The sequence below is a fragment of the Perognathus longimembris genome, chromosome 4 (assembly GCF_023159225.1).
Source record: "Perognathus longimembris pacificus isolate PPM17 chromosome 4, ASM2315922v1, whole genome shotgun sequence".
In the NCBI taxonomy this organism is placed as follows: domain Eukaryota; kingdom Metazoa; phylum Chordata; class Mammalia; order Rodentia; family Heteromyidae; genus Perognathus; species Perognathus longimembris.
Window position 1 is genome coordinate 45916131 of NC_063164.1, and position 17861 is coordinate 45933991.

The 17861-nt window shown below is 36.5% G+C and overlaps 1 protein-coding gene across 5 annotated transcripts in view; it reads left to right on the top strand.

Moving 5' to 3' along the window:
* Ccdc141 (coiled-coil domain containing 141) overlaps positions 1-17861 on the top strand; it is a 172527-nt gene that overhangs the window by 62263 nt on the left and 92403 nt on the right. For all 5 annotated transcript variants that reach the window (XM_048345160.1, XM_048345161.1, XM_048345162.1 and 2 more), the window contains one exon: positions 17017-17211. In XM_048345160.1, the coding sequence (XP_048201117.1) occupies positions 17017-17211 (195 nt within the window). The remainder of the gene's footprint in view (positions 1-17016; positions 17212-17861) is intronic.

A 17861-nucleotide genomic window follows, 5' to 3' on the forward strand; every position in this document is an offset into this window, starting at 1 on the left:
ATCAAACTGATGTACAGAGAGGTTACAGTTTCATACGTTAGGCATTAGATACATTTCTTGTACTGTCTGTTACCTTGTCCCTCATACCCCCCTTCCTCCTCCCCCTTTCCCTTTCCCCCCATGAGGTGTTCAGTTCACTTACACCAAACAGTTTTGCAAGTATTGCTTTTGTAGTTGTTTGTCTTTTTTACCCTGTGTCTCTCAATTTTGGTATTCCCTTTCAATTTCCTAGTTCCAATACCAGTATACACGGTTTCCAATATACTCAGATAAGATTACAGAGATAGTGTATATACAATCACAGGAAGGTGATACAAGAACATCATCAATAATAGAAACTACAGATACACATGGGACGTTGAAAGTAGTTACAACTGTGATATAACAATCGTTTCCATAACATGGAGTTCAAATGTGGTACATATACACAATGGAATTTTATGCCTCTATCAGAAAGAATGACATTGCCCCATTTGTAAGGAAATGGAAGGACTTGGAAAAAATTATACTAAGTGAAGTGAGCCAGACCCAAAGACACATGGACTCTATGGTCTCCCTTATTGGGAATAATTAGTACAGGTTTAGGCAAGCCATAGCAGAGGGTCACAAGAGCCCAATAGCTATACCCTTATGAATACATAAGATGATGCTAAGTGAAATGAACTTTCAAAGTTTTAAAGAAAATAAAGATGAAATTTTCAATCAAAATGTAATCACTATTACCAACTCACAGGGTCCCCTTCATTTGTTCCATATGTAAATCTAGAGACACACAGCATATGTCATGCTTATTCCCCTATTTAAAAGTTTATTATAAAATCTTGCCCTATTGATCTAATAAATTTAGCTGGATATGACTCCATTATATAGATATAATTCAAACTTCAGGATTACACATTTTGTTATACAAAGAAGTTGAACTATATTAATATCTCATAAATATGTTTTAAAAGATATTAATTTCCAATAAGTTCACTCATTTCCTAAATTAGTTTATGTTTTCCCATTAACATTTGAACTTTTCAGGATCTCATGCAGAATAAATAAATATTTCCCTATGTACTCAAGTAGTTTTCAAATCAACTTTTGTGTGAAAACAGAAAAACTTGTTTCTCTTTAGCATTCTTAAGCTTATTTTCTGAAGGTAAGCATTAGCTTTATGAGCTGAGAATTCCTGTTCTAAGTTAGTTCTCACTAACTTTTTTTCCAGGCTGACCTAGAAATATGATCTTCCTATTGTTACCTACAGAATAACTAGGATTATAGGTGTGTACAATTATACCTGGCCTTGAAGCATTCTTTTTGATTTTCCACACTGCAAGTTGCCCTATCTCCAATCTCGCTACTATCTTTATAGTTTACCAAACTATGAAATATCTATTCAAATTGGATCCATCAAATAGAGATCAATGCCCAAACACAAGCTGTTGACAGAAAAGCTTTCAAGAAGGATTTGCAACAGACTGGAACACTACATAATCACATGAGAAATTAACTAGTTATTCAATGTAGTGAGGAGTACTGAATCACAGGGTTAAGAAGAGAGCCCTAGTGATAGGAGGGCTTGTCCCAGAAAGAAAGCAGAGTAAGGAAAGTAGTGATCAAACCTGTTTGCTTATGGCAAGGGTTTAAGGTCCTAGTAAAACTTAACATAGTCGAGGAAGATTAATGAGAATTGTCTCAGGTAGATGATAGGTAGATGCATATTCTTTCCATTGTTAGCAATGATGGATTTCATGGTCATTGCAGGAAAGCCTATTTCCACAGTTTGGGAGACAGAAGATATTCCTGAGGTGGTGGCAGATGGGCTGAGATGAACACAAAGCTCCCTTTAGCCTTCAGATCCATGAAAAGTGAAAGGGTTATTTTGCAGTTTCAGTTCTGCTTGTCTGTAAAGCAACGGCTGTATAAAAGATAATGCTTTCTCAAAGATGTCCTAGAGGAGCAGAGCTTGGCTGAGGAGAATAATACCATGGCTTAAAAAGGAGAGACAGCATCTTAACTAATTGGGATTGAACAGTGTCTGGCATAAAGAGGAACTTGATTAATGACTTTATTAAGTACTTTTCTCTGGGAAGAAGAAACATTTTCTATTATTTCTTTGAGTTTTTTTCTGAGATTATCTGACCTCAGATAATCACTAAGCTTTATCTATGCATGTATCTATCCATTACATTTGAAAAGAAAGTGTATTCAGAGTAGACTTTATTTTAAAAAGAAACCTAATTCATCAGGGATCTTTTGCTTGGCTTCCCTCTTGGTTTGTTCTTTTTCCCTTTATTCTCAATCCGTCTTACATTCCTGTTCTCTCAGATACCCACTCTAATGGGTTTAATATGTGTATTTAGAAACATCCCTATTTCTAAGTATAAAGAGCTACATATTTTTCATTTGCACAAAGTTATTAAGTTACTGATTTTATTGCATTACTTCTCACAATACTGTCTGCATAGGTCTTTGTGTTTTCATTATGATAACTGTAGAATGTCCCAGAATGTAACTCTAGAATGTCTTGCTACACGGGTATTACTGTTGGACCCCATAACTCTTAACTACCCTCACATGCCATTACCTTTCCTGATCACTGATCTGCCTCACTCTTCTTTCTACTTCACTTCTGCTATTCAGCTCTCCTGTCCAAGTTCTTCACGTTAGCAATAATAGATGCCATGCACAGATCTTGGCATTGATTCTTCCTTCATTTTTCCTAATTTATTTCCTTCTTTGTTAAAGTACACTTTGTCATAAGTTTTCAGTTTATCCAGTACATTATTAATTTTACTGTCTTTGATTTAAGTTTACTCTTTTGCTTCTTGTACTCATCAGATTGGTTTTCTCTGGGGATTAAGCCTATTTTGACTTTTAAGGTATGAGAGTGTGAAAGCTCTCTCTTTTGGGGGTATGGAGGAATGTGTGCAGAGAATGTATGTTGTTAAGTTAGGATTCAGCCAATTTGGTTTTGTCTCAGCCCAAAAAATACATAGAAGAGTGTGTCCTTTGGATGGCTTCTTGTGAAACCTGCCCTCTGACTCCTGCTTTAATCTCCTTTTCTGGACTGTACTCTACCAGCTTTATGTGGCAGAGAGTTAGGCAAATACACTGAGAATCAGGTCACAGTGGCTACCTCTCTTATATTAAATGTCCACCTGGAAAGATCCCAGTGCTATTCTGACATTTTTCTCCCATCATGTTAGTAATGGAGATACTATTTTCTATCACAAATAACTCTAAATGCATTTCTTTTCTATTATTATCTATAAAGTATCAAACAACGACCAATAAGATGGAAAGAAAAAACATCAAATCTAGGAAGTTCTCCCTGACATCTACACTGTCTATGACATATAACATTATTCTTTCCCAGTTAATCATGTGCCACAGTTCTGAGACCCAACACTCTTTGGTCCCCCACTGATAAGCTTAACTCTTGCTTTGTTGCTTATTACAGAAATAACTAGTTATCCAATTTTTGAACCCAATGCAAATGAAAATGTAGAGGCTTTTCTCAATAGTAAATTCTTGAGATTTTTAGCACAATGACAGCAAAGCATCAAACCATCTAATCACAGGCCTTGTATAATTGTACGGGTCAGCTGACTATGAAGTCAGCTGTCTTTACATGTTAGGAGTGGTAGGGAACCTAACAGCTTTTACTACTTTGACATTTTCCTTAGCAGCTTTTCTTAATCTCAGGTTTTCCCAAAACATAGGATAGAGATGGGGTAGTATTATGACAGAATGGTGATACTTATTTACTTATCCTTAAGTAAAATATATTCTAGGAGTGATGCAGTACCTGGAAAATCACTATAAGGCTATAACAAGATATATCAACATGGGAAAAATGGATTTAAACCCTTGCTGTGTCACTCACAGTTATAACTGAGTACACTTGACATGTTTAAACTTTATTCTCACCAAAATAAGGAAGCTTGAGCATTTGAGGGGAAAATATTTGTGAAAGCACTCACCTCTTCCTAGCCGGCCCCAGCCCTTGTTTCCTTCCACATCTCTAAGGTCAACTTTCCAATAGTTCTCACCAGTGCTTTTTCAATAATCTAATTTCCTTCTTTTTGAAGAAGGAATTCAATTTCATACATCCTAAAAGGGCAGAAATTGCATTTTGAACTTTGTGTGGATTGAGAGGAAGATAGGAATATTTCTGACAAAGAGAATTTCATAGAAATAAAGCACCGAAATGGGGAACAGTAGTGGTTCTTGTAAGTAATGACTCCCAGAAAGCAGGTGTCCCACAGCAAAGCCACACAGAGCACTGGTCTGTGTGACTCATCATCGATATACTTATCATTACTTCCTAATTAACTTCAAACCTGTCTCTATCATTTCCTACTGGAATAAACTCATTTCTTGAAAATAAAAAATGCAGTAGCTTCCATAGCTCCTAAAAATATGTGCCTATTCTGCATGTATTGCAATAATTGGACTAGAGGATTTTAAATATAAACTTTGACTCTAAATAATAATTTTAAACTATATCATTATTAATGAATATAAAGGATTTTCCCCTTTTACATATATAATAGATAAAGAAGTAGTGGGAATGGAAAATTATAAACCGTCCATGGATTATATCATCAATCATCTTAATCTGTTAATACTTAAATTCAACCCTTTGGAGTCTAGAATTAATAGTAGGATGAATTAAACAATATGAAACAAAATATTTTATCATTACAGTATCTTCTATGTGGAGACTTGATCATTTCTTCTACACATCAAATATCATGTTCTTAGAACTTCCTTCCAGACCCTACATATACTCCCAAGGATCATTTCTGTGTTCAGTTTAGGCCCTATGTGATTATGGCATGGTGGGTATTTGGATTAATTCCTTTCATCTCTGATCACATACTACTTGCCTGGGGAGTGTCAAAAAGCTGAACACATGCATCTCATTCTTCAGGAGTCCGTGTAGTTTGTGGAAGACATTAGGCTTACAAAAAGTAGACCTCAAGTCATTGGAGTTTATATTCAAAGCATGAAATCCAGATTTCCTGCCCACCTACAAATCTGGAATATCTGACATTATCAGGCTCATCTTTCCACATAGATATAATAACTCTTAGCTAGAGCCCAGGAAGAGCTCTTTCCTATTCCTAGAGACAGGCATACTCTAGTTTTTCCACAGTCCCCCACCCTTCTACACTTACTATCTCTCCCCCCTCATTCACATTATATGCCCCGCCATTGTCAGCCTTGAGTTTGAGACTTATTGGGCCTTGAGGTATGTACCATCCTAACTGGAGCTTAAATTGATTTACATTTTAGCTTGCCCTGAAAATACCATGAATGATAGTAATGAGAAGGAATGAAATGAGAGACAGGAAAATCACTTTGGAAACCATTATATTTTGAATGGGACTGACTGTTGAAATAGACCATGATTTCTTTTGAGATGAAGGTTATTAATCTTCATCTTCAAGACTTAAAGAGGACTTGCAAGCTTTTTATTCAAGGTGTGATTGTGCCACTAGCAGCCGCATATGTTATTAGAGTCGAGTCTCCCATCCAACCTATAGAATCAGGTTTTGTAGTTTTAACAAATTCTCCAAAAAGATTTGCATTCACACTACAGGCTAAGAGGCACTGGGGTCCTTCCTATGAGTTTCATATACATTCCTGTTTTCACAGAGGATACATATTGAATATAAAGCCATTCATTTACAATAATGAATCATAAACAATAACCCTGAAGTTTGAAGTGTAAGCTAACTGAAAGTGGTGTATAGAACCATCATCTTCAGTGATTTAATATAGCATCCTTCACACCCCTCAACTTCAAGATTAAAACCCTCTTCCATGGTTCCAAGTCATTGAAACTATTTTCCAGTTACTGCTGAGTGGTTTCACAGACTGGATTTGTGATCTTGGCTCCTAGTTTCTTCAGATAAATTACTTGAACATCTTTAAAAAAATACTAGTGCTTAGGTCTTGGTAGAGTTACAAACTATAAATACGAAAATGAGGGCTGGGAATGTGGCTTAGGAGTAGAATGGCTGCCTAGCATGCATGAACTCCCGGGTTCAGTTCCCCAGCACCACATATACAGAAAACGGCCAGAAGTGGCTCTGTGGCTCAAGTGGTAGAGTACTAGCCTTGAGCAAAAGAAACTCAGGGAAACTGTCCAGATCCTGAATTCAAGCTCCAGGACTGGGGGATGAGGGAGGGGAGAGAGGGAGAGAGAGAGAGAGAGAGAGAGAGAGAGAGAGAGAGAGAGAGAGAGAGAGAGAGAGAGAGAGAGAGAGAGAGAGAGAGGCTCTAAAGTGAAATTGTCTTCAAGTTTGATTAATTCAAATACATAATTAGCATCCATAAGGCCAATCCAGATGACTTTCTGTAGTACTGCTATCCTTTTGTTTCTACTTTCTTTTTCTTGCTTATATTGATTATACAATATAACATAACTTTCATACATAAATACAATGTTCTTTGATCATAGTCACTCCCCCATACCTTTCCTGTCCCACTCCCTCCCCTATTGATCTTCTTCTGCTTCCAAATTAATCCCAATTAACCCCCCTTCTATTTTCATCTCATTTGTTGTTTGTTTGTTTTTCTAAACTTAGGTTCTTCATATGAGAGAAACTTAGGATGTTTGTCTTCCTGTGTTTAACAAGTATTGCCAACTTAAATTAACACTGTAAACTTCTTCAATACATGGTCACAGAATGTCTTTCCAAAAGGTTTTCATTTTGGCGAGCATCAATTTCTAAATTTTGATATAATAATTTTGCACTCTTTGCTTAAATTTATTTTTTATTTTAATTTTTTGCCATTTAACAAAACAGTTTATAAACAAAATTTATCCTGATTAATGTCTCATCTTTCAATATTTTCACCCATCCCTCTCCTAATCACCCTTTCTGTTACTCTTCTCAGTTTTGTAGGATATATACTGGATTCTTCTCTGCATTTTGCCCTTTTTCACTTCTTCAGTAGTCTACCCTTTTCTCATCGACTCAGCCCATTTTGAGTACCTGCTTCCTGGTATTTTATTTTGCTAAACTTTGATCTTGGCTTTCTAAGAAATTACACTATTTGAGTTCTCTCTTGAATCTACCATTTTTTCAGTTAATACATTTGTATATACTTGCATACCACCCAATGTATTTACTTGTGTGTTTGTTAACTAAATCTAGCTCCCACATATAAGAGAAAATTTGGGTCCTTTGTGTCTCTGGGCCTGCCTTTCCATTTCTTCACAAATGGTATTTTTTCCATATGAAGTCATATTATGTGCAAATTTCCCCTCGTTGCTCTTTGATCATTTGCTTATATAGTTATAGTTATTCTTGCAGTATATTATAGACCATAATGTCTAAAAGTCTAATCTACTTGTAAGTTGGAAATTTCAAGATACAAATTCAGCTACCTCAGACTTTTGAGATGAGGTCCCAGTAACTGCATATTCTGACAACTTCTATATAATTTTGATACTGCTGGGCTCTGTATCATACCTGTAAGGACAACATTATGAAGGAAAGAATTGCAGAATCAAAGACAGAATGGAAGTAGAGTCACAATCCTGGGTCATTGTTAGAACTCAGAAGAAGAAATTCTAAATAGATCTTCATGTGTCTTAAGATGTGGACATCATTGTCCAAGCTTAGAACTTTAGTTTTCTTTTGGTTGTTTATATTGGTTCCCAGACCCAACTAAAGACCAAAAACAACCATTCGTATTTAAATATTTTGTGATTGTTACTTTCTAAAAGCATCAATATTCCCCAGAAGGAACATGTGGATGAAATACAGTCAAAGGAAGACTACTTGTGGGTCTCTCAGAGAGTTCAGAAAGTGTAGAGAACTATCCATAATTCCCATAATCAGTTTTCATATTACCCAAATATCTTCTAAGTGTTTTGTAGCATGACTGAATGGTTTTCCTCATTACTATACTTATAAACCTGAATAAAGAAGCTCACTATTCAACTTACATTGCTTCTGCAAAGTCCTTTGTCAAATGCATGTGAATAAAATGGTAAAAATCATCACCAAACATGTTGCTTCATTAATAGAGCAACATGCTATGGATGCATAGAAAGAAAAATCTATAAAATAAAACAGAATATGCTTCTTTTATAATGTTTCATCCTTTTGAGAAAACAAGGTGAGGTCTGAATCTGAAATGTCCCAAGGCAGAAATTCACCAAGTTCTTCAAGCAGACACCTACATTGCTGCATTTCAGTTCCTCTGCCTCCATTCCAGTAGATCATTTGTTTCACTTGTCTGAATTTTAAATGAACTTCCCAATTAAAAGCAGATGCCATTTTTCACAGAACATAAATTAGAAACAATTTCATTTCTAACTGCCAAAATATGTATAAATAGTACTGAATTTGCTTGTGAGCTTTGGGAAAATCCACAAATGATGGAATTTTTCAGTTAGTAACCCCATTCTTGTCTTAACTTCTGGGCTAATTTAGAGTTTAGTGAACCATATGCATTGATTTTTCAGGGAAATTTGAATTTAAAAAGTCATCAGAAATATTTATGCCTATTTTGCAAGAGAATGAGTTCTGCAAACAGAGAATATTATAGTCTATAATCACTAGGATAAAAACTACCTGGTGTCATTTTTAGTTCTAAATCTTTACCAGTTCATTATGTTTAAGTGCCTCTTGTGTGTGAGGGGGGGAAGAGGGGGTGGGTTTTTTGTTTGTCTTTAGTTTTGACTTTTTAGTTTCCTTCCTTCTTGTTTTCCCTCCTTCTCCTCTCCTTCTTCCTCCTTTTCCTCCCCTCCTACTTCTCTTCCTCCTTTTTTTTTTTTTGCTTTTGGTCATTTGTCAGCCGTGAAATAGTAGTCCCATCAAACATGGCTATAATACATAATGCATAGGGATTTTGTTCTCATAATAATGACAGCAAAACAGCCTACTTTAGGTGCACAGCAAAGGAGACATTTTCCTGTGCCTTAACACCATCATGCCCCAAATCACTACAACATTCCTGCACCACCCCATCACTCAGTAACTTACTCAACACGCTGGCCTTAGGTTTCCTCCACATTACTCTAAAGGCCCTTATTTTCAGTACCTTCAACTTCCCAGTCCTTTGGCCTCCACATTTTCTTTCATGGTCTCACACCAAACTGTTGCCCTTAACAGTTTCCTTTCCCTCTACTTCCTGGCCTGACTCCTTGCTGCAATCCAAACTGGACCAGGAGGTGTATCGTGGAAAACAAATCACACCTTTTCTCAGTTTCCTGTTCATTCTGTATGATTATGGCACAATTAGCATAAGTGAACTGACTACATTTAAAATATAATTATTTTGAGTGTCCTGTGGAGTTTGACCAGAGTTACTCCTGTCATTCTCCCAATACTTCTTTCTCAGTCACACTTCACTCTTCACCCATCTTCAGGCCCAGTTTGCCTAGATAACACATGCCCATTGGTTTTAGGCTTCAGTTGAGACATCTCTACTTACAGGAAATGCTTCTTCTTTACTCCTACTAAATCAGCTCCATTTTTCTTATGATTCAGTTTCATGTTTCATATACTTTCTGGTTTTCTACTTTCTGGGTAGCATCTAGTCTCCCTTTGCATGCCTGCCCCTGTTTAAATTCCCATAACAGGACTTCTCCATTCTGAAGAGATTGTACTTAAACATAAGTTTTGTTTTGCCATTTGAGCTCATGTTACCTTTTTTTGTATTCATTGTTCTAAAGGGGTACTAAGAATGCACATTTGGTGAAAGAAACTTCTAAAATGACCAACCCAGTATCACTTACTGCTTCTTTGCAGATTACTGAGTATGGGACTTAGTGATATGCTAAAATTGGAGCCTACAAAAGGGAGATGAGACGACAATATTCTAGACAACTTGCATTTGTTAGAAGACAAAACGTTTGTCTTTTTTTTTGGCCAGTCCTGGGGCCTGGACTCGGGGCCTGAGAACTGTCCCTGGCTTCTTTTTGCTCAAGGCTAGCACTCTGCCACTTGAGCCACAGCGCCACTTCTGGCCATTTTCTGTATATGTGGTGCTGTATATGAGGCAAGCACTCTTGCCACTAGGCCATATCCCCAGCCCAAAAGGTTTGTCTTTTAAAAAGATCATTAGAAGTGAAGTAAAGACAGAGTAAATAACATATTTTTTTTCTTTTAAATCTATGGCACTTTATCCAAGTTGGTGGCATGAGCAAAGCATAAAGTAAGAAGTATTTTTGGTTTCCTCCTTATAAATGATATTCAATATTACATAAATGTTATTTTAAACTTCTCATGGAACAGGGACAATTATACCAGTCTTCCCAGATACTTGTGAGGAAAATGTTGGAAGGATTAGGGGCTAGGGGTTAGTCCTGGCTCTATATCAACCAATAGCTGAGAATGATGATGGATAGCATCCCAGCAACACAGGAGGCCACAGGTAGGATGAACCTTCTCTGAGTCTGCCTCCTGGAAAGTGAGATTCTGGAGGGCTGGAAGCATGGCTCAAGTGATAGAGCCCTTGCCAAAAGCGTATAGGCCCTGAATTAAAAGCTCAGTATCCTACAAACAAAGCAAAACCAATTAGAAAGACCTCAAGATGGATTGGTGTGTGAATTATTCCAGGAGTTAAAGATTTTGCCATTGCATCTCCACAGCCTACCTCAAATCTTACTAAATTTATAAGACTGACATTAAATTTTAGATTTTAGGTTAGAAGTTAATGAGGAGGGTAGCAGATATTTGAAAAATTGGTTCTTGAAAAGCTAATTCTTCTGAAACTAAAGCTATTATGATTGTATAATTTACCCTTCCTCCCCTTTATGGGAACAAGCCATGTGTTCCCTGTTCACTTGGTGCCAGGATATTTTGACTGGTATTACCAATCAGTTTGGCTGGTACTATTACTTGATTCTGATTGCAAATAAAATGTTTCAGCTTTTTGAAAAAATGTTTTCCATCCTACCAAGAAAAATTATGATTCAGTGGAAAAGAGATGATCTAGGAATTACGTTTAAACTTTCCTATATTTTAGTAGCAAGATTTAAGACCATTATTCTACCTTGTATCTGAAGCTGATTGTAGCTAAAACATAAGCACACCCTCCCTTTTATTAATCCATTTAATGGAAGAAAATCTCCATAAGAAGTGGCCATTCGTAGTTCATGATTTGTCCTATAGGTGAAGTATATGTGTAGGACCTTAAAGACATCTCCAGCATTTTCTCTTAAAATGTGAAAAAGTATTTTGAGGATGTTAATATAAAGTACGAGTATAGCTGAACTGTGGGCTCCACTCAGTGGTCAAACTCTGACAAGAATGAGGCAAGCAAGGAACTTCAAAATCGTATCCCCACCCCCTTATAACATATAAGATGAAAAAATAAGGCCATAACTCATTTAGAAATTATTTCTGCTATAGGACTATTAGTCTTCATCCAGATAATTTATGAATAATTATATGAATAGTACAGCTAAATTTTTGGAGGGCTTAAAATCCAGGAATTTGAAGCACAGCCCATTAGTGCTGTTCAATTAATCACCACATTCACAAATGAAGAAGGACAGAAGTCTCTAAGTGCTGACTACTAACCTTGCACTACAAAAAAAGTTGAACTCAGAAAAGCAAATGTTCTGCCTGAAGCTACTCAGCAAGCTAGGAATAAAAAACATCCTTATGTCCAGGTATCTACTTTTTTGCCCAAGCTCTCCCTGCATCAATAGCTGTGATTCTTTATCAAGTCTAAACAGAATGTTTCTTTCATCTCAAGGTGAGATACAAAATTAGTTTTTTCTGTTTGTACTCAGTGCTTTTGCCAGTATAGGCATAGGTCATATAACCTGTGGATATTGAACTTTGCACCTGCTGGAGTGTGGGAGAGCTGCGTCCATCTAAGATGACCCCTATACCTGTATAGGTCCACATACAGATGCCAGTGATAGAGCTCAAGGAGAGGAAGCTACTGCCCATTTGTAGTGGAACTTGCCAGCTTTTCAAGGGTTCAGCGCTACTCTCCAAAAGCACAAACAGTTCTTTAAAAAAAAAAAAAAAAAGACCACATTGCTGCTCAAAGCAGACTTTGAAATATTCCCTGATTAAAATCACCAGGTTTATTTTGTTTGTACCATCTGCTAATGCAATCATGTAAAATTCTTTGAATTTCACGTCAATGAGTTAATTCTCCTGGTGCTGAACCAAATGGGACTGTAGATTTGAGATTGAACAAGAAATGGGCTATATCTAATGGGGTGGCCTTGGAATCAATCATGCTTGGGAGCATACATGAACTCCACACATGCTTAGGCTGCATCTGATGGTGGACAGTAACATTCATATTCCATATTAATTACTTACAAATGACTTGCCATCACTCCTTGTTCCTCCTCTTCCCTTTAAAAATGACATTTTCAAATCAAGCCTAGAGTGCCAATTTATCACATGGTGTTAGATCATTAATCTTCTCATCTACAGAGAAGTATCTGTGTGTAGAATATCTTTCTAAACATTCTGTGATGATTATGTTTTTCTTTTCCAATTGGAGTAACTAAAATTTTGTACTTTGAAAACTACCTACTCGATATAATTTTATGCCAATCCAGAAATTCATTTGAAAAGTTAACCTATACTTTCCCCCACCTCCACACACACACACACACACACACACACACACAGTCTTTTTTGTTTCTTTTCTAGCAACACTAATCCTCTTAAAAGTACCCTTTCAAACAAGGGAGCAAAGAGAAGCTCAATTTCTACAGCAAATGGAACACTGAAAGGTGCAGTTGAAAAGGGTAACTACTGTAAGTGATAAATGAAAATAATGGAATGACCCACAGAGACACCCTGAGCCCAGGAACGCACAGTGCCATACGTCTTTATTGGGTCATGGATATGTAGGCATCTCTATCAAATTGGAGGGCCAAGGAAATGACAGACTTCAACTTTCTGCTGGTGGGGACACATCCTGGAAATGTTTTATTGCAGTGACTAAAACTCTGTTAGAACTTTAACACTTAGCAGGCAGCAGGAATGGCTTAGAGAAGACGAACTAAGATTTCCTCCACTGGGTTCCTCTAGCCTTGACAGGGTGACAACTCAATTCTTTTAAATAGTGTGATGGGTTCAGATGACTCTAGAAGTTTTATCTGAAAAATAAAATAGTGAAACTATCCCCTAAGAAAGACGACTTGGAAAATATATCATCAGACTGGTATAGATATATAGCAGAAACTTCCTACAGATGGCACAAATAGAATTTTCTGAGAAGATTGTACAGAAATGTTAAATATATCCACCTTCATTTAATACCAACGAAGTTCAGGTTAAAATGTAATTAAGAAAACTGAAGAATTTTTTGTTTTGTTTTGTTTTTTGCCAGTCCTGGGGCTCCAACTCAGGGCCTGAGTACTGTCCCTGGCTTCTTTTTGCTCAAGGCTAGCACTCAGCCACTTCCGGCTTTTTCTATATGTGTGGTACTGAGGAATTGAACCCAGGGCTTCATGTATACCAGGTGAGAACTTTACCACTAGGCCATATTCCTAGCCCTGAAGAATTTTTTTTGTAAGAGGCACAAAATGGTCCTTTGAAATTTCTTTGGAAGGTCATAACACATATTTTACACCATGAGGTTAGACCAAGTTTGCAAAGACTTGGCTCCATGCCAAAAGGTCTCTTTCCCTTGTTTATAAAATTCATATTAAAGGGAGATTTGTGAACATTGTGAAGGAACGGGTTATTCTATTTCCTTCTTATTTATAGAGAAGAGCTTTACTTCTTTTTCAGTTGCTAAGCAAACTCAAGCCTGGATTTGGGCTGAAAATGTCCAATTATAATAGCCATGTGTTTATTTTGAATTATGCTTCTGATTTCAAATTAAAAAGATCTCAGGGTCATGTAAGACTTTTATGATATGCAAGGTTATAAAAGAACCCTATGGAAGGCTTGCCTATGCAATTCGGGATGAATATGTTAAATCCTACTGTGCAAAAAAAAAAAAAAAGAAAGAAGGAAAAGAAAAGAAAAAAATTTGATGACCCTCTGTGAAGAACTAGGACTGGGATAAAAACAATAGGCTATAAGAACTTTAGCACTTTCGCTCATAGTACTGAAACCCTGGTCAAGGTCATAATTTTTCCGAGTCCTAGTTACTCAGCTAAGTAATCTGGTATAATAGTATTCCTACCTCATAGGGAATGTAGTGATGCTTAAATGAAATAATACATGTGAAAACTTTAGCGCAATGCTAACATAGAAAGAGATGTCAACTCTTATCTTACAGAGGGTTCAGATAGGAGTGTTGTCTGTCTGAGCAGATTAAAGTTACAAACCATTTTTCCATATCCTTATTCTGCCCTTTCTTCTGCCCTTTCTTTCCCAAAAGCATTCTAGGAAATCCCTGGGTTTTTCATACTTGTTATATAGTCTACCCAATGATAAACATAAAAAGTTTGGGTCAAGGCTAATTTCTCCTTTGGTTAGTACTAGGATTTGAATCTGAGATTTTATACTTGCTAGGCAGGTGTTCTACTACTTGAGACACACCTGTAGCCCTAATGCCAATTTTTAAAAATAATTACCCGTTTCATTCTGTGTCTTCCTGAATTAAGCACCTTTATTGAGATCATTGATGCTTAATGACCCCAGATCTTAATAGACAACAAAGAAATTTTATAAGGAGAAGAAAGTATTAACAAGTTGAGTAGCTACAGATAAATAAATAAAACAGGGAAGAAATAGAAGGAAATGTGTTGCCAGGTGAACCACTAGATGCTTTGGGGGCCAGAGTGCATTAGCATTCAAATGGTTTCTTTGTCAAGAAAGTTTATCCAAACTATTTCACACCATGTTTCCCTGCAGGAAGTCTCAACATATTTGACTCCAAGAAGAACTACAGCAAAGAAATTAGTTCTATGTGTTTCACCTTATAACCCTGATCAACATTTTGGGAAAAATTCTACTACCATTAGTTGAGAATGGGGAAAAAAGGAATAGTCATATATGAATAACATATTTCGTGGTGCTCATGAACCATGATAAAGCCTATGGAAAGAAAAGTGAGAATAATATTTACTGAGGGTTTACTATGGGTGCCAGAATTATACTAACTTAAAATTATTTGCTCGTTCTCAATAGGCTAAAATAATGTTTTTTTTTTTAAGTAGGAGGGATATTCTTAGTACTTTATAAAAGAATGCTATGGAATATATTAGTTTCCCTTAAGTAAGGCAACAAAACTCTTTTAAAAAGAAAAGATCATAGCCAGGCACTCGTGGCTCATGCCTATAGTCCTAGTTGCTTAGGAGGCTGAGATCTGAGGATCACAGTCGAGACCAGTCTGGATAGGAAAATCCATGAGACTCTTATCTCAAATTAAGCTACGGAACACCAGAAGTCCTGCTGTGACACAAAGTGGTAGAGTACTAGCCTTGAGAGTAAGAGCTCAGGGACAATGCTCAGGCCCTGAGTTCAAGTGCTAAGACACACACACAGACACACACACACACACACACACACACACACACACACACACACACACAGGTTCCACAGATACCACAGAATAACATGTACAATTTCTTAATTTAATACCCATTGCTATTTAAAATATTTCTCTATCATGTGTGTTTATAGAACCTGTATATAGTAAATGTTATAATGTGAGTCTGTAGAAAAATTATATAAAATAGTAGTTTATGTATTGTTAAAGATGTAGATTACAAGCCAGATGATGGTGGCTCACACCTGTAATCCTAGCTAAGCAGGAGGCTGAGATCTGAGGGTCATGGTTCGAAGCCAGCCCAGGCAGGAAAGTCTAGGAGACTCTTGTTTCTAATAATCTACTCAGAAAAGACTGAGATTTTTGAAATCTGGTGCTAAATTTCCCATGCTTTGAGAAATAGCCTGGGTTTATTATTCCAGCTCAACTGAAATGGCTCCCAGAAAATTTGCTAACAAGATAACCATGTAAAAGATAATAATTATTTTATGTAACCAAATCTGGCTCAGTATTTTAGTAATAAACTTGAATTTCCATGAAGAGTTTCAATTAAATGTTAATGTTTAGTTTTCTCCATTCTATTCTTTCTTCTGTACATGCTGAGTTTTATTTGTCCTATTCCATATAAACTAGAAAAACTACCTCTTTTCCTTTCCTGAAATATTTATACATCATTAAGATTAGAGCATTAAGACACCAAATTGGGGTCAGGAAGGAGAAATACTTCACACTAACAGATATTAATTTTATGATGAATAGCAGATCTTAATTTCAATCCCATGTATGGGCAGACACAAAAACAACAGCAATAGGTACACTATTTCTTTTCCTCTTTTTGTACACATATAACCACTTGAAACAGAATTAATTTGAAGAAGGATGCTTTCATTGTGTATAAATGAGTAAAAACAAGAGAGAATTGGTTAGAGACTTTAAAATGCTATTGTCTGTATGTTAAATATTTTTATGACAGAAGTTACAAAAAATGGAATGGGTTTGTGTTAAAGGCATCTCAACTCTGGGCCATTTTTAACTCTTACCTTTTCTCTTTTTAGCCACTTTTCTACATTCTTTTCTATTGTAACTACATGTTCATATCTGTTTTGCTACAGAATTTATTATACTTTCATGATCTGAACTCATAATAGATTTTGACACATTAAACTAACCTAAATATTCACTGAATCTTAGCAGAGATTGCAAAGGTGGGCTTTAATTTAAGCTGCCATAATAGAGTAACATAAGAAACATTAAACATTAGAAATTTCTCACTGTTCTCGTGGCTGGGTGTCTAGGGTGAGAGTGTGCAGCATGTTGGGTTGTGGTGAGGACCCACTTGGGAAAGGTAGACTGACAAGTTCTTGCTGTATCTTCACAGAACAGAGGGACAGCTAGAGCTCTCTTGGGCCTCTTTCAAAAGGGCACTACTCTTATTCTTGAAGGCTGCACCCTCAGGATCTAATAGCCCCTTTTAATGTAATCTCATTATTTATGGGATTTCAGCACATGAATTTTGGGATGACACAAACAGTCACATGTGTGAAATCACTAAGGAGAATTCCTCTCTTACAGGAATGGAATTCTGCTGTAGAGAAGCTGAAGAGCGAGGCCCTGGATATTGTGCTGTCAAAGGACTCTGCGGAGAAAGATCACCTACAGTTGTCTAACAAGAAACTGAATCAGCTTCAGGAGGAGTTTGGTCAACTCGTGATGGAAAGGAAAGCTTGTTTAACAAAGGCAAATGATTTTTTTCACAGTGCTAACAAGGTCAGTGTGCGCTCAAGGTGACAATGTGAGGTGGTCAGACTGAGCAGTAAGAACCATTAGCTTAGCATGCTACAACATATCACAGAAGTCACAACTTTATAAACACATGGAAAGAGTTGTTAAAATAGTATTCCTACTGTGACTATTATTTGTAGAGTGTTCTTTAAGAATAAATAACCTCATGGATGTTGAAGAGCTCCATTGGTTTGTTCATGGAGGACACTTTTGCCTACATTGTAGTGTTTCTTGAAGAGGAGGTGAATAATTATATAATATGTCAGAGAATGAAAATCTTACCGAAAGGCCTTTGCTCTTTAAAAAAAAAATGGTATTTCACTTACCAGGTTAGAATATGTAAGTACTGTAAGTCTTTTGTATGCAAATTATAAAACATGTAGTTACAATAGCAAAGAATGTAGAAAAGTGTCTAAAAAGAGAAAAGGTAAGAGTTAAAAATGGCCCAGAGTTGAGATGCCTTTAACACAAACCCATTCCATTTTTTGTAACTTCTGTCATAAAAATATTTAACATACAGACAATATCATTTTAAAATCTCTAACCAATTCTCTCTTGTTTTTATTCATTTACACACAATGAAATCACTTCAGCCTTGGGCCTTGGGCCTGTCTTTGTAAGTGACCCAGTGGGAA